This window comes from Budorcas taxicolor, chromosome 5 (genome assembly GCF_023091745.1).
Source record: "Budorcas taxicolor isolate Tak-1 chromosome 5, Takin1.1, whole genome shotgun sequence".
Taxonomy (NCBI): domain Eukaryota; kingdom Metazoa; phylum Chordata; class Mammalia; order Artiodactyla; family Bovidae; genus Budorcas; species Budorcas taxicolor.
Genome location: NC_068914.1, coordinates 46,668,579 through 46,686,370, shown reverse-complemented (window position 1 = coordinate 46,686,370; position 17,792 = coordinate 46,668,579). Strand labels below are relative to the sequence as shown.

The window sequence follows — 17,792 nt, the reverse complement described above, 5'->3', positions numbered from 1 at the left end:
TAAAACATAAAAATAAACACCATGTAGTGACCCTAGAGGGACCCACCTGTCAGTGAGCGTCAGGTCCCCTGGGGGGGCGGGGCGCTTCAGAGACTCAGCTCTGACCCCTGGCACTTCCGCTGTCATCAGCTACCTTAGTGCCTGAACCTCCGAGGCTCTCTGCTCCCTAGCGAAGACCTTGACAGTCCGTTAATCACAAGACTGTTCAGGTAAAACAGCATCAAAAGCAAAGTGATAAGCTTGGTGGCCCGAGGAACAGTGGTCTTTAGGGTTCCTGGACCCATTCCTCTCAGATACAGTGGGCGCTGACCGCCGTCCCAGCGCGGTGGTCTCCGCCCCACCCGGGCTTCCTGCGCGAGTACTCACGGCTCCGGGGTGTAGAGCGGGTCCGAGCCGTGGCGGATGTACTGCGTGCAGTGGAACACTCTGTAGGCCAGTCCTGCCAGGAAGTCCCGAGGACTCAGGTACCCGGCCACGGGCCTCACCGTGAAGCCAGATCTTTCTAAAGAGGTAACAGAAAGAGTCAACTAAGTATTAAGGCTACAGGACTTTTCAGCCCAAGCAGGGCTTCCTTTTATTTTTAAGGCCGTTCCAGAACCAATGTAATCAAGGTTCTAAAACTCTTAACAATTGAATGACATGCACTGTTAACAGCGATCACATTTGTGGCTTCTGACAACTAGAATATACTCACGAATGATGGTTTCCAGGGGAACAAGACATTCATTAAAATGGAAAGAAAGGTGAAAAAAATTTAAGGGTTTAAATTCATAGCCCAAATTAGGGTAAGAAAGTTCAAATGCACAGAAGACTACAATGTAAACTTTTGGTGGTGAGCACACTAGACTGCACACAGAAATAGAAATGTAAGGTTGTACACACAAAACTTATCTAATATTCCAAACGAAATGTGGCCTTGATAAGAAATAAACTCTTTTAAAAGACATCAGATTGTGAAAGACTGTTACACATTTTGTGCGTCTATTTATGTGAAGCCCAAAGAAGGAAAACCTATAGACAGAAAGCGAATCAGTGGTTTCCCAGCGCTAAGGATAGGAACAAGGATTGATTATAAAGGAGCAAAAGAAAGCTTTCTGTAGTGATAGAAATGTTGTCAAACTGAATTGTTGTGATGGTTACACAATTCTATAAATTTACTAACATCACTGACGTGTACAGTTACAAAGGGTAAATTTTATTTTATGTAAACTACACCTCAATGAAGCTGCTAAAAAATATAAAAATATAGTGATGCTTACCATGTATCACTTGATATCTTTCTAAAGACACACCTAGATAAGAATACTTTCTGTGTGTATGTGGTCAGTGAACACACTGCCAATTTAGCCCGTTGACTAGCATTATGGAATTGGTTCATACTACAGCTTTTTATTGATAGTCAAACCTATGGTTTTTCCAGAAGTTGTGTACAGATGTGAGAGCCAGACCATAAAGAAGGATGAGTGTCAAAAAATTGATGCTTTTGAACCGTGGTGCAGGAGAACTCTTGACAGTCCTTTGGACTGCAAGGAAATCAAGCTAAAGTCAATCCTAAAGGAAATCAACCCTGAATACTCATTGGAAGGACTGATGCTGAAACTGAAACCCCAAAACTTTGGCCGCCTGATGTGAAGAACTGACTCTGGAAAAGACCTTGATGCTGGAAAAGATTGAAGGCAGGAGGAAAAGGGGGCAACAGAGGATGAGATTGTTGGATGGCACCAATGACACAATAGACATGAGTTTGGACAGGCTCCGGGAGATGGTGATGGACAGGGAAGCCTGGCATGCCGCAGTCCATGGTGTCACAAAGAGTTGGACACGATCAAGCTACTGAACAACAGCAACGCCCTAACCCCTTTGTTCTACATTGCCTATCCCATTTCTTTGATATTATGAAAACAATTATATTAATTATGACAATTTGAAAGATACACTAAAGCTCTACATGCTCTATTGGTTTGTGGTAAGAGGACAGAAACAAAACAAGCAGAATACAATAAAATCTATGAAAATCACACTAGATGGCTAACCCAGTTAAAGACTGCCTTGTGCTTCCTGCTCATCAGGGCACACAAGAAAACGACAGGAGGGCTCTCCTCTCTGATACCAGCACTGTAAAGGCTCCCATTTTGAAAACCTCAGTTCATTCGGAAAGCACCTCTGAATGGTTAGAAATAGTTTTTAAAGATAAAAACCAATTAAGAGTATAAAGCAAGTCCACCCTGGGATCCTGGGTACCTACAGGGAAATAACCCTATTCTCAGATATCCTCATGCCTATGATTCTAACAGTATTAAGGTCATTCCAAAAGTTTCCAGGTAGATTCATTATTCCCCACTGAAAATCAAAAAGATACATGTATTTTCTTCTTTTTGTATTCTATGCCAGTATCCCACATGTGGGGTACAAGGGGACATTCTTTAATAGCTGTATATTTTATTTTCTTATAAATTTTAAAATGTGTATCTATCACATCAAGAACTTTGACTTTGTGAATACCATTGCTTAAGAAGTTGCTTTTTAAAATAAAGTTGGTATTTTAAAAGTGAGTCAACTAAAAGAAATAAAAATACACACAACTTACATTGTGCTTGCTGTTTACCAATGAATGATGCAAACTGAGTACCCAGGACACCCAGTTCACCAAGGGTGGTAAAAACAACAGCAAGAACAGTAGTGATCATAGCTGACACTCTGGTGCGCTTAAAGTGTGCCCAGCAAACTTTAGGCACACATTGTTACTTTCCCCTCCCAACCTTGTAAAGTAGATAAAATTATGATCTCTGTTTGCAGAAAGGAAATGGAGGCAAAGAGAAGTTAAGGCAATTCATCCATCTAAGGTCACATAGGCAGGAACTGGTGGAGCCGGGCCTCAACCCCAGGCATTCTGCATGCAGAATCTGTTCTGTACCATACTGCCCCTCATAAAAATATTAAACTGGGTGACAGATATGAAAAATATTGAGATGGTAATGTAATTACTGGGGTTTGAGAAACAAAGCAGTAAAAAGCAATCCTCATATAGGAGTAATCAAGCCCATGGTAAATATATAATACATAACTCCATGGAAAAGCAAGAGAGGCAAGCCAGAGGCGGGGCCATCAGGGAGCATGGAATCTAGTCAAAACCAGCATAACGTATCACACAATTAGGGGCTAACTGAGTGATACTGATCAGCGGTTCTTAATCTCTTTCAGTAACAAATCCATGGATGGCGACCATCCACAGGGTCCTCCCATCACACTAAGGGTGGTTCTCAGGGGACCTGCTGTCAGGCCATGCCTGCCCTTTCCCCTGATACACACATGATCTGGGATGAAACTGGGAAAAGGAGAGGTCATGGTGGCTGTTACGATCAGGATTCAGAGAGAATCCAGGGCTTGCTCCACGTCCTGAGGAACACAAAGAATTTGAGTAGGTGGAGGGATGACTGTGGTGCTGGAGAAGACTCTTGAGGGTCCCTGGGGCAGCAAGGAGGTCAAACAGTCTGTCCTAAAGGAAAGCAACCCTGAATACTCATTGGAAGGACTGATTCTGAAGCTCTAATACTTTGGTCACATGATGTGAAGAGCTGACCCATTGGAACAGACCTTGATGCTGGGAAGGCAGAAGAAGAAGAGGGTGACAGAGGATGAGATGGTGGGATGGCACCACTGATTCAATGGACATGAACTTAGGCAAACTCCAAGAGATGGTGACAGCCAGGGACGCGTGGCACACCACACTCCATGGGGCTGCAAAGTCAGATACAGCCTGGCAACTGAACAACAAGGGACGACTATGCTAGCAAGTCACAGAGCCTAAGTAATGACATGAAGACCCACAGCTAGAACAGTTTGTGCAGAATGGTCACAGCAGGAGACACCCTGAGAAAACTGGGTCAGGGCCGTGAGCTGAGGATGAGCAGCTAAGAGCTTGCCTCTGTTATAAAGCAGAGGCCAGCAAACTCTGGTCTGTAGTCCAAACCCAGGTTGCTGCCTGTTCGTATACACCTGTGAGCTAAGAATAGTTTCTGCATTTTCAAATGTGCACGTTTAAACAGTGATATAAGTATGTACTAATAGCCTCAATTTTGGCTCTTGGCCCACACAACCTAAAATATTTACTGTCCATCTGGACTTTTACCAAAAAAAATTAAAAGTTTGCCAACCTCAGTAAAATCAAGAGGAAGCCACTGATAGCTTCTGAGCACAGATGCCAGGAATAAAGGAACTCTCTAGGGAGCTTCATCTGGGTGCTATGGACAGGAGAGGAGAGGGGAGGAGAGACTGCTGTCAAGGATGCAACGATGAGGCCTCAGTGTGAGTGTGGCACCAGATGGAAGGAAAAGGACAGGCTTACTAAGGGGCGTGAAGCTAGAAGTGGCGGACCCGCAGACTAGGGTAAGCTCAGCTCCAGTTAGGCCCTTCCAATAAGCCCCTGCTCCGAAGCCCTGGACCTGGGAATACTTTCCCTTAGATGGCAACATGAACTTTACTCATGTAATTAAGGTAAGGGTCTTGCACTGGGGCCATCAGCCCAGATTATCCCCGTGGGGCCACTCACAAGCACCCTTCTGAGAGGCAGGCAGGAGGCTCAGAGAAGGAGGCAGGTAATGGAAGCAAAGGTCAGAGTGAGGCGAGGAAGGGGCTCTGTGGGAAGGCATGCGGATAGACTCTAGAAGCTGAAAAGGAAGGAAACAGAAGTCTCCAGAGGGATCCAGCCTTGCCAAGACCTTGATTTTAGACTTCTAACCTTCAGAACTTTAAGATAATACATTCGTGTTAAGTCACTAAGCCTGTGGTAATTTGTTACAGCTGAATAAGAAGCTTCTACAAAGGCTGATGAAGTGTGGTGGGAAGAGGGTGAGTAGGACTTCAGAGAAAGAGTGTTACCAAGCAGGACTCTCTGAGGCCTTCCCAGAATAGACCCCATCCGTGTCCTCTGCCTGCCTTTTGTCTGTGGAAAACTCTCTGCCAATGAATAAATTTAATCAGAGAAGTGAGAAGAGAAAGGAAAACAGTCACGCAAGCCAAAATAATAAAACTGCAGCCATTAAACAGTCAAGGACCTTTCATTCTTCCGCAAGGAATATGGACAATATTGTGAGCTGTCCGTGTTCTTTGAGCTTTTTGGCAGAAATGGAAACCTCCACCAGGTGGAAGAAGTTAACTGTGTGCTGCCCACAAGGATATACACCCCAGACTACTCCCAATTACCTCCCCACCAACCACCTAGAAAAACGTCCACGAGCTGCTCACAGCCTGCTCCTGGAACACTCCCAGATTCCTCAGGAGGCCCCCAGGGCGGGACACATAGTTTGGAGGGCATTGACCTGCTCTGGCCCCCTTTGCCTGGAGCAATAAAACTACTCTTTAGGCAGCAGGAGTCCTTAGTACCTGAGCCTAAAGAATCGATCACCCAGGATAGAAACGGGGAAGGCAGGTGAGGAAGCTCCAGGAAGGGAAGCAGGCAGCAAGATTTCAGCTTTTAGAGCCGGCGTGCTTGAAACAGGGGAGAGAGAGAGACGAGCAGAACCCGAGGACTCAGCCACAGCAGGACCACGCTGAAGCTTCACCTCCACCTCCAGCCCTGCGAGAGCCCAGAGTGTTCCCGGTCGCCACCCCAGCAGGGCCAGCGAGGAGAGCGGCCACACAGAGAATGCACGCGGGGTCACTGCGCTTCCCCGCGTTCACTGCCACCACCCGGAGCGTGACTCACGCCAGCACTTTAGACTAGTGATCTGACTGACTCCCTGCCAGAGGAAAGTCACTGTGCTCAACATTATCCATGATATTTCTTCATCCAGTATAAAACTTTTTTGTTTCACTAGTGAGCCCTAGTGTAATAAATTGTTCGGTTGTTCACCTGCTTCCCACAGGTGGCCCAGGTACTGTGGGAGCAGCCCTCTCTTTTTAAGCCAGGAGGAGTCCTACCTTGTTTGGGAAAAGGGCAGTCACTACCCGCTGTGTTCCTGGCAGGCCCGCGAGGACGCTTAGCCTGAAAGAGCCCGTGCGGAGCGCACCTTTCAGAAACGCCGCGACGTCTTCCAGCTGGGGCACGTTGTCCTCCCTGTAGCCGCAGTGTTTCGTCAGCAGAGGGAAGTTTTTCAAGTACTCCCGGCAAGCGTGCGTGGGATAGAGTTTGGAGAGCTCCCGGAACACGACGCCCCACGTCTTGGTCTCTTCCTCCGTGTACTCCACCCTGGGGATGGGCTGACCGCTAGGCAGCAGAGAGGAGAAAAGCGTGACTCTAGCTCTGCGCCGCTGTGCGCGTGTCCCCGCCCTCGCACCCACGCAAGTCAGCTTGCTGCAGAGTGCGATGCCTGAGCATCTCAAACGCTCCCACTAAGTGTTCTTTCCTTGAAGCAAATGCTAACATTCTAAGTGTGTGTTTAAACTTTCACAGAAGTGATTTGCTATGTCTTCACACATCCTTCTGGACACTGGAAATTTTTGTTCTGATGCTGGGACCAGTAACAAGGTAAGAGTTCTGGGTTGAAGGAACTGGTTTATGGATAAAACTGTGCTCTGCGGACTTTGCAATCCCCTGACATGGATATTGCCTTTTGAAAATAAAATTGCCCATAGATCCTCTGTCCTTCGGGGGAGCTCGCCCCAATCTCCAAGGATAATTTTGAGGTTATTTGTTCAGTTTGCAATACCCTGGGAAACACTAAAGGACTGTGGAATTTAAGAGTTTTGCAAAGTGCAAAATGGGAGCATTTATTAGACATCCTGCCAGGAGGTGCACACATTAAGCCCTGTCTGTTAGGAGAAAGGACAGCAAACTTTTTCTGTAAAAAGCAAAAAAGTAAGTATTTTAGGCTTATATGCCATACAGTCTCTATCAAAACTGCTCAGTTCTGCCATCATATCTTGAAGACAGCCACAGATAAGATGTAAACACAAGAATGTAGCTATGTTCTAACAGAACTTGGGTTACAAAAACAGGCAATGAATGGTCTGGATTCAGCCCATAAGTCACAGGGAGCTGATGTCTGGTTTGGGATACTGAGAGGCAGCCCTGGACTGGAGTGGTCAGGGAGAGCTTCCTGGAAGAAGCGCAGCTGAAGCTGAGACTGTTGGCCAAGCAGGACGTGCAGGTTCCCTGACAGAAGGAAAGCTGAGTTTAAAAATGCTCTTCTAATAACAGACAGAAGGAGAAGGGGCAGCAGAGGATGAGATGGGTTAGATAGCAGCACTGACTCAATGGACATGAATCTGAGCAAATTCCAGGAAACAGGGGAGGACAAAGGAGCCTGGCGTGCTGCAGTCCATGAGGTCGCAAGGAGTCGGACTCAACTTCTCGAAGGTAACAACAAGAAAAACAGCAGATGGCAGCCACGAGCAGATACCAGAGCTCCTGAGGCCACAAGAGCCAGAAGGAAGTGGAGAATATGGACGTGTACTTTCGAAAACTATTGCTTGAGGAAGCAGAATCTGAATTTAGCCTCTGATTACGAAACCTATTCCGAAAGCGAAGTTGGACTTGGAGAAAACTCCTCATGACATGTTCAACAGTTATCAGCCGCATCCCCCAACTGCCATCCCCAGCCACTTGTCACAGGCTCTACCCCGCAGTCAGCAAAGACACACACAGCATGTGGAAGTCCAGCACACACACATAAGGTAGGGAGTCTCTCTCTGTGAGCTCATAAACCAGCCTGCACAGCAGGCCCCCAGGAGCCCAGGCACAGGCAGCCACTGCCCCTCAAGCTGTTCCAGCCTCCAGGCACTGTCAACACGCTGTGGTCACTCAGAAAGACCCCTGGGGCAGGGCAAAGGGGTGGGGAACAGTAATCAGAGCAGGCTCACAGCAGATCCCAGCTCCCACTCTACAGACTTCAAAAGTTCTTACCAAAATGTTTTCTAACGTTCAGGTTCAAATGTGGTTCCCATCATCCCAAATTATTTTTATTTTTAAAAAACTAATGGCAGTACATGAAGGATGAATGAATAACACATACTGAAGAAAAACCCAGAAATTAACATTTATTTTCTCTAAGTACCAGGACAAGTGCTTATGACAAACCAAATTAGAACAAGATTAGCCTTGTTTGAATCTGATTGTTGATAATAAATAACAAATTACAACCTGGCAAATATTTGCTGTGAACAGTAAGACTGCTAAAAATTAGCATCATGATAAATTAGAAGAAAGCTTGAAATGAAGAGTAAAAATAGAAAGGATGTAAGGAAATAAAAATATAAGCGATATTCTCTGGTACTAGAAAATTCAACACAATCAATCTCAGGCAGGGAAGACGATAAAGCTACTAAGGGCTAGGCAAATCAGAAGGTAGAAAGCAATGAGGCTGAAACAACACATGAGATATTGAGAAGCCATTTGAAAAGAATCGTGAGGTCAAAATTTTCCCTTCGACATCAATCTGCAAACATGCAGGGTTTCAAAGGGAAACTGACTGTAGCCAACAGGAAGTAGAAGAAAGACAAGTGTGAGCTGGGGTAGAGAGAAAGGGTGATACAGACCCTCCTCCACTTACAGTGGTTTAATCATGATAAATCAAAAATATCACTGTCAAAAACCTCTTTAAGACACCTAACCTACCTCACATGATGGCTTAGCCTAGCCTATGTTAAATGTGCTCAGAACACTTACATTGGCCTACAGGTGGGCAAAATCATCTAACACAAAATCTGTTTTATAATAAAGTGGTGAGTATCTCATGTAGCTTATGGAATACGGTACTGAAAGCAAAAAACAGAATGGTACCTGGCTTCGGAATCGGGTAGCTGACTGTGGCTCCCTGCCACAGCCCAAAATCATGAGAACTTCTCTGCATACCACACTGAGAAAAAAGATCAAAATTCAAAGGACAGTTTCTCCTGAATGCATTTAACTTTCATACCATATTGAGGTGGAATCATTATTAAGTTGAGGACTGTCTGTATTACTATCTGTTACTTACTAATGAATTTTCAGCATCACAATCTTGGGGGTACAGACGGTCACACAGAGTCTCATTTGTCCCCACTTGTCTGTCCTGCCTGGGTAACTAACGAGGCTGCTCTCTGAGTGAATGGCTGGTGGAGTGCTCTGCTGCTTCCCCGAAGAGGTAATTCTGACTGATCGTAGAAAGAAATTTCTTACCCTGCTCTGACCCCCTCATCCTGGGTAACTATTTAAGGTAAATGTTTAAATATCAGCTTCACACCAAGTAAAGGTTAGTTTTACCCATTTATTTTTTGTTAAAAATATCCCTAAAACAGACAAAAAGACATTTCCCATTTTTCTATGTAGTTAATACAGGTATATAATAATAGCTCATTTTTGAGAGCTTCCTATGGCCAGACAGTTTTTTTAAGTTCAGCCTTTTTATTTAACTTAGTCCATTTGATTCTCACAACTTCTTTGAAGTAGACCCCCTCACACACACTTTACAGATAAGGATACTAAGGCTCAGAGAAGCTAAGTCATTTGACTAAAATCACGGCGCCAAGCTTAAAACTCAGTCCGGCAGGTTCAAGACTGGCTGTGGTCTTAACCAATTAGCATACACCTATGAAATAAAGAATTTATTCCAGGTACCAGATTATTTCCACACACCAAATTAAAATAAGGCTATAGGTATCCATACTTAAATACAGAAAGTCTCGGGTATAACATGTTATCACAGTAGCAGCATGTGTCTGTGGATTCCACAAAGTCCTGTCATATTTATTCACTCATCTAACCTTCTCAGGGAGGCTGCCAGCTAGTGCTGGGGGCCCCAGGAATGCAGGAGCACCCACACATTTTTTTTTAAACTTTGAGATTTGACATTTAGAAAAATAAAAATTGTAGTCATGAGAAAAATCGGAATGTGCTACACTTCTCTGCACTTGCCATGGGATTGTAGGCCTTTTGGGAATCATGTATAAGATGACAGAGTCGTGTCCTGATCTTTCTGGGGCCTAGGACATATACCCACATATCATCATGCATCTATCCTTGGGTACATGTCATAACGCGCATGTAATAGGCATCACATCCCAGCATCCTAAAACTCTGCTCTCCCACAGCTGAAGTCCTGAAGCAGTCCATATTCTAGAGAAAGCTCCCAGCAACTGGCGCCTACCACCTCCCTGCAGGGCTTGGTAGGAGGAGCGGAAATGGCTCTCCCACCAGCAAACCCCTCTCATACCAACCTTCCCGCCTCACCAAACCTCACCCACCAGTCTAACAGGGAGTCAGACATGCAGGACCGCAAAAGAGGCCAGTGTTGAAGGGGAAATCCCTGCTCTTTCTCCTTCAGGGGAGAGGGCAGCCTGGGCCACAGAATCATTTATAAGGCCTGCAGAGCCCTCGAGAGGTAGGCTCTGGCCTCTCTTTTCCCATCTGGACACTTGCGGAGCAGAATATCCATGCCCTCCCCAGTGCTATCACCAGAATGGAACAGTAGAGGGCTTCCCTGGTGGCCAGTGGTTAAGAACCCAACTCGCAGTGCAGGACACACTGGCTTGATCCTTGGTCTGGGAAGATCCCACGTGCCATAGAATAATAAGCCCCACGCGCCACAACGAGTGAACCCATGAGCTGCAAGGACTAAAGCCAGTGTGCCCCAGAGCCCATGCTCTGCGACAGAAGAAGCCTCTGCAGAGAGAAGCCTGTGCGACTGGAGAGGAGCTCCTGCTGGCCACAGCTGGAGAAGGCCCCTGCGCAGCAGGAAGACCAGCACAGCCAAAACAGATAAATAGTAACATTTTAAAACAGAAGAAACAAAAGGACAGAGCAGTACAGATGGCCCCGGAGAGTATCTGGAGGCCCTGGAATGTGGTGTGCTCTGGGGAGGATGAGCGCACCCTGGACAGGCGTCCTCTAAACCTGAGGTTCACGGGAACGTGGGTGTGATGCCCGGTGATGGCTAGAAGCCTCCACGGGACCCACGTGCTGTGCCCGCCAGGAAGATGGCCCCACTCCAGCAGTGCTGCTCAGCTCTCAGGGGTCAGAGGAGGGCTCCAGGGGCACCCCTCAGCCCCGACGAGGAGGCACTAACGGCCAGGTGCATGCGGCAGGGGTGCCCAAACTCGGACGCAGTAGAGACCACCTCATCAGAAAGAACCTTTCCAAACCAGGGTGCAAGAGGCCGGTGGCCTGCCCACCCCAACATTCAAACAACCCTACAAAACGCCCTCAGCCTCCTCTCTCCCTCCTCCCAGTGCCCAACTCCAGAGGAAGCAAGTCCTGGAAGAGAGAAGAGAAGGAAAAATATCTCCAAACCACGCACACACACACACACTCCAAAGAACTGAGGAGGAGAATACACTTTGAACCAAATTTGAGATTAAGCTCTTTTTAAATGAATGGGCCTAGGTCTTAAATACCCTGCTGAGACTATTCTAATAATTGAAAATGACAGGAAATTAGATGTTGCTAAGGAACTTGCTTCCCAGTAGGAAAGTAGGATTCAACACGATACAGTTGAAAGCAGTGATTGGGGAAAATAAAATCATTTTACATTTACATCGGTACAAACCCCAACAAAATGAGACACCTCAACAAACTAATTACAAGTGAATATTATAATTAGAGCTCTAGGGAGTCTCCTCCACTTCTATGGAATTAGTTGCGATTCCAGAATTCTAAACAACCATCAGAATTATTGCTCATAGATTCCTAAGTCACTGGAGAAACACAGATGTGACTTTCAGTAATTACCACTCACTGCAGATTCTGCCCTCTTGCCAAAGAATGTCCAACTAAGATGTTACGAACATGATAGGGAACCATTGCTCAGCCAGGACAGTGCGAGGAAAGGGACCAGAACCTTCACCGTCAGGATTTAGCTTGACAACAGGAAAAACTTCCTGGTACCATATGTGACTCAGAGATGACTGAGAACTTCCTTGGGAAATACTGAAGGCTGTGGGAGGCATCCTTCTGCCTGGACAGTAAAATCCCACTTTTTCTAGAGGCAGGGAGATGATTCTGAAAAATCTGTTCCATACAGAGAGGAGAGGGTGGAAAGTACATAGACAAACCTAACTGGAGGCAGGTACAGACAGAGCTAGGGTTTCCCAGGTGGCGTTAGTGGTAGAGAACCCACCTGCCAGTGCAGGAGGCATAAGAGACGTAGGTTCGATGCCTAGGTCAGGAAGATCCCCTGGAGGCGGGCACGGCAACCTCCAGTATCCCTGCCTGGAGAATCCCATGGACAGAGGGGCCTGGACTCCAGCCCACAGGGTCACAGAGTCAGACACAACTGAAGCGACCTAGCACATGCGCACAGGGTTATTCTCTGTAAGTCCTGAGCTTGTTAAAACAATGCTGCTTAACAACCACACTTTTACACTGAAATCCAGGAACATCGACCCCCACTGAGGCTGAAGTTATGGAAGTTCTCCCTACAGCCAGATGAATAAGCTTTTGTTTTAACTATTTGTCTGATCTCCTCTACCAGGTCCAATAGCAAGCTCCTTTTCTTATACATATGTATATTTTTTTTAATTTGGGGGATTGGAAAACATTTGATTATGGTGGTCCAGCCTGGCTTCCTCCTGGAGTCCCTGCTGCTAAAATTCCCAATAGGAGATGCAGTTTCTCTGCTTGTGTTATCTTTAGAGGAACTCTGGGGTCAAGAAGCAGTTCCCCTACTCAGTGGAGGAAGATGTGACAGGCTGCAATTGAGAGAATTCACATCAAGATGGCAAGGCTGGCTGAATCACGATGCAGGCTGTATTCTTGGGAAACAGATGGATTTCCTCTGTGTCAAGGACTAACAGAGCAGAAGAGAAACTGAGAATTGTTTACGGCAGGACGGGTGAATCTGGTATTAACAGAAGCAGGGATGGACTCATTTTCTATTTTATTTCATTACGCATTCCTCGTGGCAGGGGATGCCTCACTTACTCAAGCACTACCCCTTTCATCTCTGCCTCATCTTTCCTCTCCTTTCCCATCTTAGGCATTTCTCTTGTGGTGGACACTTCCACCTGGGACTGCTGAAGGGAAATGAGACGAGGTGACAGGTAAAAATCCATAAATTTTGCAACTCATTAGCAATTAACAGCTCCTCTGAGGGGTTGGTCAAAGCCTTTGGAGAAAGATTATTGGAACAGGAAGGCATGAGGTTTCTGCTCCTCCTCAAATCAAGACGTGTGTGCTGCGCTTCTCACTAGGCATACCCTGAATTCTGCCTCATTCCCAGGGAGCCATCTGCAATCCACCTTCTCTCCTTCTCATCCAGAGCACGTAGGAATATGGCAAAGTGAGACTGACATGATTCCAACACTATGCTAAGAATAACCTTGCTTTTGATCTAATGTAATTTTAAAAAGCAGAGATCACTTTTCTGACAAAGGTCCGTATATTCAAAGCTATGATTTTTCCAGTAGTCATGTACGGATGTGAGAGTTGGATCATAAAGAAGGCTGAGGACCAAAGAACTGATGCTTTTGAACTGTGGTGCTAGAGAAGTCCCTTCAGAATCCCTTGGACAGCAAGGAGATCAAACCAGTCCATCCTAAAGGAAATCAACTCTGAATATTCATTGGAAGGACTGATGCTGAAGCTCCAATACTTTGGCCATGTGATGCAAAGAGCCAACTGAGTGAGTGGAAAAGATCCTGATGCTAGGAAAGATTGAGGGCAGGAGGAGAAGGGGATGACAGAGGAGAAGCAGGTGACAGAGGATGAGATGACTGGACGGCATCATCGACTCGATGGACGTGACTTTGAACAAACTCTGGGAGAGAGTGAAGGATACAGTGAAAGCGGAGATAGTGAAAGGAGAAATTGAAAGAGGTAGTGAAGGACAGGGAAGATGGGAGTTCATGGGGTCACAAAGAGTTGGACACAGCTTACAATATTTAAAAAGGGAAATACTCATTATTTTCAAAGCTTGTTAATATTGCCCAGCATTTGTCATACTGCTAAAAATTAGGGGACACACCAACATGCAGAAATCAGTACTGGATGACTCTCCCCCACAGCCAGTGACAATCATGGCACCTAATACTGTGCTGGCTGACACCACCTTCACGAATAGCATCCCCTGCAGCCCGGTGTCACCAGAGTAGAACCGTATAGTCAATAAATGTTCCACAAGATGATGGCTCATGTCTTTGAGACTGGGAAAAAAAAATGTTACTACAAATAAGAAAAAAAGAAAGAAATTCTCAGTAAAGTAGATAAAGTCCATTAAAGTTTAACCAGAAGGCAAATGCCATTTTTATCTACTAATTTTTAAGAGTCAGTGAGAAAAGTCTATGGCTCTTGAATTTGATACAATCATCCTTCAAAAGACACTCAATAACTTTATGATAAATTACTATCAGTAGTACTCAGGGGGAAAACAAGTAAAATATCCAAATTATTTAAAAAGAAGTAAAATATCCAAATTATTATTCTGCTCAATCTATGCCCCATTACCACGGGTATTCCTTGAAGATAGGGACTTTTGTTTGCTTTGTTCATTTTTATAGCCTTGTCCACCCTCAGAACAAAGCCTGGAACAGACTGGTGTTCAATAAATAATATTTGTTAATAAGTAAATCAATCAATCAGAATAAAACAAGCCACACATTTAACGGTTGAAAAAAAGTACAGTTTTTATCCAAAAGTCTGGCAGACAGGTATTTGTCTTACCTCATCCCTGTCTCATGGATTTTAATTGCTATGGAAAAAGCAGCTCCAAAGACTTTGAGATTTCTATACGTTTTCTGGAAACTTCCGATTATGTCCTGCTTACTTTACAGGCAGAGGTTTCGCTTGTCCTGTTTTCTCACGTGGGTTTCCTAGGCATTGTCACCCCTCACACTTGTAGCCAAAATCTTCACCAGGAAAGCAAGCAGCCTGTGCACACCCAAAGTGAAGTGAAGTCACTTAGTCGTGTCTGACTCTTTGCGATCCCATGGACTGCAGCCTACCAGGCTCCCCAGTCCTTGGGATTCTCCAGGCAAGAGTACTGGAGTGGGTGCCACTGCCTTCTCCAGGGGATCCTCCCGACCCAGTGATCGAACCCAGGTCTCCTGCACTGCAGGCAGATGCTTTACCGCCTGAGCCACCAGGGAATCCCAAAGGGACATAACTAAGCCCAAAGGACATAACTAAATACAGAAATGTTTCCTTGGCTCGACATCTTTTTTAAAATCTATTTATTTTTAATTGCTTTACAATATTGTATTGGTTTCTGCCACATGCCAGTATGAATCAGCCACAGCTATACACGTGTCCCCTCCTTCGTGAATTTCCCTCCCATCTCCCACCCCATCCCCGCCCCGCCCCAGGTTGTCAAAGTTGGCTAGGTATCTTAATGAATGAACTTCCAAAGATATCTTCAATGCCACAGGCATAATGACTAAATTATATTTTTCAAAAAGGAAATTCACAGATCAGTATAGTGACTTAAATCTTGAGTTATACCAAGATTTGCAACCATTCAAGTCATCTGACCTTAAGTGGCTCGATGAGGGGTTCATTTGATGAGGAGTTGGGCGGATGGGGACTGCTAAACTACACCAGAGAGAAAACTGTAAAGGCACAAACTCATTTTCAGCAAGTCCCCTAGGCCAGTCAGGTAAAGAGCACTTATGATCACATATTTTATTTGCTTTTGCAAATGAGTTTTGCACACATGAATTTTCGTAAATGAGTCTATAGGCCCTAAGGAACTTTCAGATGGTAGCAAACAAAAACGTTAGTGTGTTTTGCTCACATTGTTAATACTGGTGCTGCCTGTACAAGAGACATAATGAAAATAAACTACCACACCTAGGGAGCCTCGAGGAGAGAGATTTAACTCCTGGAAATTACGTTTTTATTTGTCCTGTGCACCCCAGGATAAGGTTTCCCACCATTTTCTTACCTTGCAGAAAGCCCTCACCACATTCTAGAGGAGTGATTTTCTTCTGTCAAAACTACCATGAAATTAAATATCAGCAGCAGCAACAGTGGGTCTAACATCCACTGATACAGGCTCAACATACACAGGGAAGGGGGAACTCAGAGAATGTAGTCCAGAAAAGAGCTAAAAGTTAAGAGCAGCCAACAATCTCAGGTCGACTTTAGGATGAAGAGACTCAGGCTAGGGTCTCCCAGAACTGCAAGTTCAATCCCCTATATCCTGCATCTTGATCAGCAGGGACCAAATGTTGCTGACTGCTGGGCCCCAACCTGCCTCCTTCAGGAGTAGACGACAGAATGCAGTCACCCTACAGCTCATAGGCCTAGTAGCAGCATCCACTTGTCCACCGTCCACTTAACTGTAACAACAACAATAATCTCATAGCACATGACATGGATTTTCTTCTGTACCACCGCCCTTATACAGTGATTAAATGACTATTTATAGTTAAGGAGGTTAAGGCTTACAGACATAGTAATCTAGCCAAGATCAAACAGTAAGTGGCATAGCAGGTGCTGGGATTCAGAAACAGCAGCTCTGGAGACCCCACTCTAAACCAACATGCCTCAGTGCAAAATCCAGACTACCTAGCACTGAGTTTGGCCTCTGTTTCCTCATTTGAAACTGAGGGAAGAAATACAACCGCACAACACAGAGTATGAAATGGGACATCTTTGCAAAGCTCCAGGGCCAACGCCTAGTATCTAAAGGTACTCAACATAGTTGATTCACTTCCTCCAGGTGTATAGACATGAAAAAGATTTCATCACTTCCCTGCAGGGTTGGAAATAGGTCTGGAGATGAAAAACCACATCCTTCCTTATAAATCCATTCACCTCTCAGACAGCACTTGTGGAAGTAATTTTAATCCTTCATGTTTGTGGAAATCATTTCAAAGTAAAAGCACTCACACCTCACTCCCCACGAAAGATGTTAGAGTTTGGTGCAGAGGTCCCCGCAGTAAGTCACCCGGTGGCCCTGTTTTCCTCTTCCCCAGCTGTAGGAGCCGTGCTATAACCAGACAGCATCCTACTAAAGCATTGACACACACCTGAAAAACCCACCAAGCCCCAAAACTGGAACGGAGAAAACTTTTCCAAATCAATTTTCCCTTTCGTCTTTCTTAGGAATCCTCAGGCTTCCTTCCTTTCAGCCATTGAGTTGAACTTCAGGTAGAGAGAAACATTTAGCATGAAAATGATTCTCCATAAAGCCTGATGTCTTTTAAATACATACAAGAGTTGTGCATTTAAAATATACTGAGAACTCTATACAGAGTATAACTTTTTAAAAACCCATGTTATTTAATTCTGTTGCTTTTGTTTTCAACTTGTGTATGATACCACCTATGTCGAATGGAAGCGGCTATGCAGATATTTTCTAAGACAACAAAAAGCATTGCCTCTTGGCAGAAATAAAAAAAAATATTTAGATTCTCCAAGACGGAGAAACTCTTGAAATCTGTAATGTGACCTTCCTCAGAAACTATTCAAGTCATCTGGGAAATGACCCCATTACGACAAATATTTGGTTTTGTTCTACTTTTCAATTTACCGCTCCATTTCAAAGAAATTAAAGCATCAACAACTGGTGTTTATGCAGGAGTCACAAAGTACCCAAACAGCCACATACATCTCAGTTTCATTCAAAAGCTGGGAAAGCAAATCAATGGAGGATAATGGAATGGGGTAAAATTAGCTCAGTCAGGGAGAAAACATATTTGCCTTCTCAGGTGCCTCTTCTCAAACGGGCAGAGAGGGGGAAAACTTAAAACCCGGTCCCCCATCACCATAGACCCCATAATTCATCCAGGTGGCCATCTGCCAATGAAACTGATGAGAAAAATGTTGTGAAGGAAAAAAAGTTGCAACCCCCGTTAAGTTTTTTTTCTGTTAAGAAAGCATAACTTTTCTCTTTCCTTCTTGCTCCACCTTCTATTTGTTACATTTCCAATTAAGATTT

At 45.0% G+C, this 17,792-nt stretch overlaps 1 protein-coding gene across 1 annotated transcript in view; it reads right to left on the bottom strand.

Moving 5' to 3' along the window:
* Window positions 1–17,792, bottom strand: part of TPH2 (tryptophan hydroxylase 2) — a 99,632-nt gene that overhangs the window by 61,295 nt on the left and 20,545 nt on the right. The window contains exons 6-7 of the mRNA XM_052640439.1: window positions 6,009–6,205; window positions 367–502 (exon numbers count right to left, since the gene is read on the bottom strand). Of these exons, the coding sequence (XP_052496399.1) occupies window positions 367–502; window positions 6,009–6,205 (333 nt within the window). The remainder of the gene's footprint in view (window positions 1–366; window positions 503–6,008; window positions 6,206–17,792) is intronic.